Source organism: Lipotes vexillifer, unplaced genomic scaffold (assembly GCF_000442215.2).
Source record: "Lipotes vexillifer unplaced genomic scaffold, Lipotes_vexillifer_v1.1 scaffold1693, whole genome shotgun sequence".
In the NCBI taxonomy this organism is placed as follows: Eukaryota; Metazoa; Chordata; class Mammalia; order Artiodactyla; family Lipotidae; genus Lipotes; species Lipotes vexillifer.
In genome coordinates, this window is record NW_006782186.1 from 927,969 (window position 1) to 936,249 (window position 8,281).

Below are 8,281 nucleotides of genomic sequence, written 5' to 3' on the forward strand. Positions count from 1 at the left end.
CAAAAAAAAAAAAAAAAAAAAAAAAAAGATTATAAGAAAGACTAATAAAAATTTTTGAAAGGTTTCATGGCACATAGCTGCAAATGGGAAAAAAAGACAGTGTGTGATTGTAGGGTAAACATTAGATGTGTAGACTTCCTTATTTGTCTCCGTAATACCTCATCTTCTTACCGTTCTTAAGAGGGAATGTTTTACTGGTACTTAGGTTTTCTAAATTGTATTTGATACTGTCATTACCCAGGTTCTCATAAAAATCCAGGAAAACTGGGTAAGATCCCAGGATCAGGATGTCAGCAAATGCCAAAGTCTCCATCTCACAAAAGCCTTTGAATCCATGCATCGAAATAGGAGTAACGTCATCAAGGACCTACTGTTGATGCACAGGGAACTCTAATCAATATTCTGTAATAACCTATATAGGAAAAGAATCTGAAAAAGAATGGATATATGTTTATGTACAAATGAATCGCTTTGCTGTGCACCTGAAACTAACATAACATTGTAAATCAACTATACTCCAATATAAAATTTTAAAAATTAAATTAAAAAAAAATAGGGGTAACACCCCAGACCCAGAGCTTAGCTATAGGTTGGGCGGGTTAAATGAGAAGGCCTGTAATGATGGCATTTAGCTTGATGTCTGTCATATCATTGGCACTTAGCAAATGTTAGTTGAATTTGAACATGATTTTCCCACATGGGATGCAAATGGCTACGTGGGCTCTCGAGTCGGATGTGAGTTCTGCAACCTTGAACAAATCACATAACCCTCCCACCTGCCTACCTTTTTCACAGGGCAGATGTGAGAGTTCAACATTATTGATGCTCAAGAAAATGGTAGTTCCCTGCCTATCGTAGCTGCAGGGGAGGGATGTCATACTTTATTACTTTTCTGTTGTGCAAGGCTGAGGAGAGCTTTCAGGGAGTCTCAAAATCAAAGAGGACTACAAAAACCCCTTTCTTGTGTTGTAAGCACTGCTTGTTGTGCCCTGACCAGTTTCTCATGCCCTTTTATCAGCCCACCTGGAGCCCAGCAGAGGGAAGCAGAGCAGGGTCCCCTGGGGTGGGAGGGTGGGTGGCAGCAGGGAGGGTGTCAAGTCATTCATCCTTCATAGCCATAAGTGGTTAAGCACCTGGCCTGTGGTCACGTGCCAGCAATATCACCTTCAGTGTTCCGGGCGGGTTTACCTGGTGCTTCCCACCCCTCATGGGCTGTGGTGGCAGCTGAAAGCGTGGCCTGTCTGCCCAGAATAGACTGGGTGGTGTGATGCTGTTTTGGTTTGATTACCTAGGGCCCCTGCAGAATCATGTAGAGAGGGACACTTGTCAGCAAGTAGCAATGAAAACAAGAATGTTGGCCAAAATGTGCAGCTTACCCCATTACTGTGAGTTTTGACAACATATTAACTGAAAACCTAGATTAAGGCCAACAAGTTTTGCTCTGTTTAGTTTTTCTTGAGAACTAAAAATAGTAATTTACTAGTCTACTTGCCTGGTTCTGTGTGTGCCCCAGTGAGCACCCCTAATTAGGAAATCACTCTTGGCACCAACACTCATAGCCAAGCAAGGGAGCCTGATGGGCACATGGATTAGAAAAAGCCTTTTGGTTGCCTTTCCTCAAGAAGCTTGACGAACCTTTGCTTAGACCACAGGGATAGTCGAGCATCAGGAGAGATCTGAGAGGAGAGGGGGCAGGAGCTGGCTTAAGGGTTTGGGGCTGTAGACACAGGTAGAAGGAACCCGAGATCCTTTCTTCTTAGTGCACTTACCATGACTGTAATTTGAAAATGTGTTATTTCAGTAATTTTGGATGTCTTTCTACTGCAAGATTGGAAGCTCCTCAGAGGCAGGGCCAGCATGTCTTACATCTGTTTCCCCTCCTCAAGGCCTAGCACATGTAGCAGCTATTTGTTGGACAGGTATAGTTTTAAGTCTAACCTCTGCTCCTGCCTGGTACTTGTTTTTGCAAGCCACTTCTCTGTGTGTGTTTCCTCATCTGAAGAACACAAGTCAGATGGATCTTGTGTTTGCACCTCCCTCTGTCTCTGGACCCAGTTTGTTCATATAGTTGTATTGAAGCTGACTAGCGTCAGCCAAGTATGATGTCTAGAACTGTGATTAGTACTCCAGGGGTGGCTTCACTAGCATAGTTTATAAAGTGACTATCATTTCCAGAGCCTGGATACTCTATTTCCATTAACTAATTATTATTTATTATTTCAGACTTAAGAGTAATAATGTATACCCTGCTTTCTTGATGGGGTTTTTGTGAGGACCAAGTGAAATGATGTATATGAAATAACTTCAGAAACTATAATGCTTTGGGTAGCCAAACAGTGATTATTATTGCTAACCCAAAAGTATCCTCCTGAGAAGTAACTCAAGTTTGAAGGAAGGTACTAAAGACCAAGTATTGTAAAGTGTGTGTGACTAGCGTTATAAAGGAGAGGTCATTTCCCAAGTTAATTTTTCGTTAAACACACACACACACACATCTCCTTGGTCCTCTCTCTGCCACTTATCTAACGCAAGGCAGTTAGCATTTGGGTATTGGAAAAGCTATTGATCATTGAGCTATGAGTCATGGGTTTTAGTCCAGCCTCACCCCTGCCTCGCTGAGGTTATCATGGGCAAGTCATTGAAGTTCTCTGTCAAATGAGGATACCTGCTTTATGAAGGTAAAATAAGACTTGAATATTAAAAACAAGAATAAGATATTGGTAGCCCTGCAGACATAAGAAGTTGATCACATCCTCATATATTTTTCTTTCCAGATCCAACCCCTCCAGTTGCCTCGACTCCTCCCCATATGACATTGTCTCTACCCCCCGCCCTACCCTCTGCATATATTTCCATATATCTTGTATCCTTCTTAAAGGAAGCTCCCAATGCTGAACTCAGAATACTTTATGTTGCATTTTGTATTTGGACACTAAAATTAATACTAAGGTTGAGTACTATCAATTTGTACTATCTCAAACCTAAATATGTTATTTCCTATCTCTGGATCCAGAAGGTTTAAGCTGAGTTCTGAAGTTGAAAGTAACTTCTCATTTTTGTTTGTCTTCTAGCGACAGACATCACACCTCCAGTGCAATCCCTGTTCCAAAGAGACAAAGCTCCATATTTGGGGGTATAGATGTAGGCTTCTCTGGGGGGATGCCTTCACCAGACAAAGGACACCGGAAACGGGCCAGCTCAGAGAATGAGAGACTCCAGTACAAAACCCCTCCCCCCAGTTACAGCTCAGCATTAGCCCAGCCTGTGACCACCGTCCCCTCCACGGGAGAATCTGAGAGAAAGACAACATCTCTGTCTTCCTCCTTGGACACCTCCTTGGACTTCTCCAAAGAAAAGAAGAAAAAAGGGGTAGATCTGAGTGACAGCTTCCATGGAGGCCATGGGAGTGTGAACACTAGCCAGGAACAGGGACAAGCCCTCCCGGGGCCTCCAGCCACAGTCAACGGCACCCTCCTGCCCAGCGAGCAGGCCGGCTCCTCCAGCGCCCAGCTTCCAGGGGGGTTCCACCCGGTCTCCGAAGCCGAGCTCTGCTGTACCGTGGAGCAAGCAGAAGAGATCATCGGCATGGAAGCCACAGGCTTCACCTCAGGCGATCAGCTGGAAGCATTTAACTGCATCCCCGTGGACAGTGCCGTGGCAGTGGAGTGTGACGAACAAGTTCTGGGAGAATTTGAAGAGTTCTCCCGAAGGATCTATGCACTGAACGAAAATGTATCCAGCTTCCGCCGGCCACGCAGGAGTTCTGATAAGTGAAGCGAGCGGATAGACAGTAGGAGCAGGAGAGAGTCACTGCTTGAAATGAGGATAAAGCTGCACTGGTTACCCTTTTTAATAATTATGACACAAAATGAATATTAATGGAGGATATTCCTCAGAAAAATAGACTTCGTGAATCAAGGAGGGACTCAGGATCATTGTGTATCAGTGGGCCAAAGTTAGATTTTGCTTGCAAGATTTGCTTTTCAGGCCTGACAATTATTTTAAGGCAGAAGTCTAGCTCTAGTCACCTTATAGGCATTTGACTGCTTTTTTATTTACACTTCTGTGTTATTCTCAGAGGGAAGATGATAATATATAAATAATATAATGAATTTGTCTTTAGTTTCTTATAAGCATTTGCCCTCACCATAGTTTATGAAACTTTGGGAAAATTGAATATTCAGTAAAAGGTCTCCAACATCCACTGAAGGATCTTTGGCCATCCATTAAGTTGATGAGTAAGAGCACAATGGTCTCCTTATACCCAGGCCCACCTGCCCCTGCCCCTGCTCCCAGACTCCACAGTCAACCTAGCTGTCGCCCCGTCAGCACAGTAGATACCTTGTGCATCCTGACGACTGAGGACATCACATTTGCTCGTTCTTTAATGAAGTTGCCATTACCTTCCACCTCTTCCAGTCAGCCATACCCTTGATGCAGCCCTCAGATTATAGGAAAGACCTCACCTCTGGTGGATCCCAGGGGATCCTCAAGGACCCCTGAGGTTACTATAGTCAGATGGCATCCAGTTCCCTCTGGGGGCCAAAGTTATGTGGGCAGAGGCTGTTGTCAAAAGCTGGGTGTGCTTTCTGGCAACACACTCACCATATAGAAATCCCTATATGTAAACCCCATGTTAATTTATTAAATTTCAGTTGGAAAGGAAGGCATTGTATATGATACAATATGTGTAGAGTCAGGCTGTCCAGTGTGCAAACTGCAAGGCAGTTGAGGTAGTTAGATTAAGAGACTAGATGAGGCATAAAATACTATCGGTATGTGTGCAATTGCATAAATATTAAATTATGTTTTTGAAGTACATTTTCATTCCTGGAGCTCAGATATCATTTGCTATTGCTAGATACTTTATATACCCAAGGACATCGCCTCAGGGTTGCAAGCTCTTTAAGGAAATTTTATGCTTATATCCGTGTATCGTATAAAGAATAAAAATTGAGTTTACTTCACTCAACCTGATTTTTTTTTCCCCCAGCTTTGAAATTCCTCTTGAACCTACATCTCCATCTGTTACATCGTGACAGCACTAGCCTGAACAAAACCTGTGGCTGTATCTAAGCTAATGCCGTTGACTTCATTTGAGTTTACATATTGTGTATAGCAACACACCGTCACAGGTGTACTCTGCAGTAGCTCATTTGTCCTCCATAACAACTTAACTCATAGGTTTCATAATCATTTTCATATTTTGTCCAAGCATTCCTGGGCTTAATTATAAATATAGCTACACTGTTAAATGGAATAGTTCATGTTGTTATTTTTCATGTAAAGAACTCACAAAATCATTGTATGACAGACAGACCCAACCTGCAAGCAATTAAAAGCTTTAACTTGATCTGAAGAAATCCATCTTATTCCTCTAAAGAGGTGGAACTACTCCAAACCTGGAGCAGAAGCCATCTGTAGAGTCACGGCTTCTTTGCAGAGTACTGTCATTCATTTTGGAGTCAGTAAGGGTGGAGCTAGACGTGATCTTGGATGTACATCAGACTGGGCTGTGGGGTCCTCCAGTGAAGTAACATCTACCCCCGCCCCAAGCCCAAAAAAAAGGTTTTGAAGGACTATCTTAGTATTGAACAATGGAAGGTGAATCACATGTGACGTGTGATTCTTCAGATAGGGGAGAGACCTTTAAACTTAACGCGAAACTCAAAGATAAGGTGCATTCAATGCAGGTCCTCCAGCCCGGCTTCTGGCATCACCAAGCAGAGGGACCACGTACAGGAGCACCCATAGTTACAGTGTTCATCTCAGATTCCACACAGCCAGATAGAGCCAGCAGCTCCGGGGTTCCATCTGTGAATCTCCCATTTGTGGACTCCCTGATTCTGGGGTTCACAGCTTTTGACCCACACAGCATGGAACCCCACCATTGAATGTGATCTGGTAGGCCAGAACTGATCGATAGTTACCTACACATTTGCCTAATCCACACTGTGTCCAGTGATGTTGTGCCTCAAAACACCACTTAGGTTTCGGTTTATTTAGTTTAGGTTTTGAGTTTTCACTGAGTTTGTTTGATGTCTGCAGTTTCTGCCAAACTTGGGTAGATCCTACAGCATTATATTCTCCAGGAATAACTCTGACATTTCCCAAAGCTGCAGAATTCATTTTGCCTCTGTTTAAAGTGGCCAAGGCCAAATATGGGATGAGGTATTATCTCCTACTAATCTTTGTAATTTTTGCTTTGAGAATATAAGTTGAAATGAAAACTCAGTCCTATCCATTTCTGAACTGCTAAGAGCCCTTTCAGTTTTCATGTAGCTGAGACACTTTTACAGCCGGCAAATGTTATCAGATGAATATTTGCTTGTGTTTTCTCTCTCCACTTCCCCTTACCCACTTAAAAAATTCCAGAGATTTTTTCCCCCCCAGAATATTAGTTTTGGAAGATTGTATCCAGCTATATTTTTTTAGCAGTTCTAATAGTGCCCATTTATCCTGACCTAACCAGTTATTTAAATAATTTTTTAAACCACCACCAATAATAAATGGCATGTGAAACTGATCTGTTGGTAATTGGAAGAAAACTCAGCATCTGTATTTATAAAATAAAATTGATTAGTATTTATTTTGAGAGTAAAAGTGTATGTTACTTCCCTGCTACGTTTGAGTCCTGTCTTCTTCACTGTTTTGAATTTCATACTAAAGCTGAGTTAACTATGAAAACCTCATTCTTAAACAGTCAGCCAGCCATTCTGCATTTACTGAGCTAGCTCTCTCCCTCTTTGCAAGGGACTGGACTAAACAAGGCTATACAAAGATTAATAAGCCTTGACTTCGGCCACATTCTCCAGTTGTGGGGGGGAAGGGTGGCATAAGGATATTAACAATTAAGTATAATTCAGTGTGATAAATTCTATGATGGAGAAATGTATAGCCATGCTACAGAATTCAGAGAAAGCTATTCTGCCTCAAGGATCAGGAAAGGGTCGTGGAGGTAATACAGATGAAAGATGTATAAGATTTCACATTACAGATGGAGGGAACAGCATGGGCAAAGCCCAGAGGTAAGGCGGGGCCACATGCGTGTTTGCAAAATTGCAAGGAGTTTGCTGTACTTGGGCCCTGAGTGGATGTGAAGAAAGGTGAGAGGAGAAATTGAATTGCAGACCCATGGGGAAGGACTTAAAATGCCAGGGGAAGAGATTTGGATGCATGCAGTGGGCGACCGGTCGGTACCCTTTCCAGACTTTAAAGCAGAAGAGTAACTTGGTTAGATGCGAGTTATGACGAGCAGCCACGCTGAGGCCGGACTCTAGTGATACTCTTCTTAATCTTCTGTACTATTTTGTTTAGAAAAAAAAGTCTCTCTGAAAAAGAGGTTCATCCTTGTGTCCTTAATGGTTTCAGGGTAAATACTGAATAATGAACTGGGTTTTTACTGTGTGATACAAAGGGCAGCCAGCATCTATTCTTTAGAAGCTAGATTCCGAATGCCCCAATTCAGCCACTTTGAAGTTATGACCCTGCTCAAGTCATTAAACCCTTAATGACCCCTCATTTCTTAATCTGTAAAGAATTGGAGAGAACTCTGCCCTTGCCATTACGTTTGTATGGGGCCTACACCATCAATGTTGGTTCCCTTTTGTCCTGTGGCAGGCTGCTTGCTGCCTAGTGACAGAAAGGATGCCTGAGACTCGTTATCACCATTTCTTGTTCTAGCCCTTGGGCACGGCCACTTAACCCCTCTGAATCTGGCTCCTAATCTGTCACATAGGGATGATACCTCACACCGATCAGAATGGCCATCAAAAAGTCTACAAACAATAAATGCTGGAAAGTGTGGAGAAAAGGGAACCCTCCTACACTGTTGGTGGGAATGTAAATTGGTACAGCCATTATGGAGAACACTATAAAGGCTCCTTAAAAAACTAAAAATAGAACTACTGTATGGTCCAGCAATCCCACTCCTGGGCATATATCTGGAGAAAACCATAATTCGAAAAGATCCATGCACCCCGATATTCATAGCAGCACTATTTACAATAGCCAAGACATGGAAGCAACCTAAATGTCCATTGACAGATGAATAGATAAAGAAGATGTGGTACTTATATACAATGGAATATTACTCAGCCATAAAAAAAGAATGAAATAATGCCATATGTGGCAACATAGATGGAACTAGAGATTATCGTACTAAGTGAAGTAAGTCAAAGACAAATATCATGATATCGCTTACAGGTGGAATCTAAAAAATGATACAAATGAAGTTATTTACAAAACAGAGTCACAGATGCAGAAAACAAACTTATGGTTA

General features: G+C 42.3%; 1 protein-coding gene across 2 annotated transcripts in view; it reads left to right on the forward strand.

Annotated features, from left to right (window-relative positions):
- UVRAG (UV radiation resistance associated) overlaps positions 1-4,967 on the forward strand; it is a 315,389-nt gene extending 310,422 nt beyond the window's left edge. For both annotated transcript variants that reach the window (XM_007455036.1, XM_007455037.1), the window contains one exon: positions 3,072-4,967. In XM_007455036.1, the coding sequence (XP_007455098.1) occupies positions 3,072-3,774 (703 nt within the window). In that variant the 3' untranslated portion in view covers positions 3,775-4,967. The remainder of the gene's footprint in view (positions 1-3,071) is intronic.
- The last annotated feature ends 3,314 nt before the right edge of the window (positions 4,968-8,281 follow it).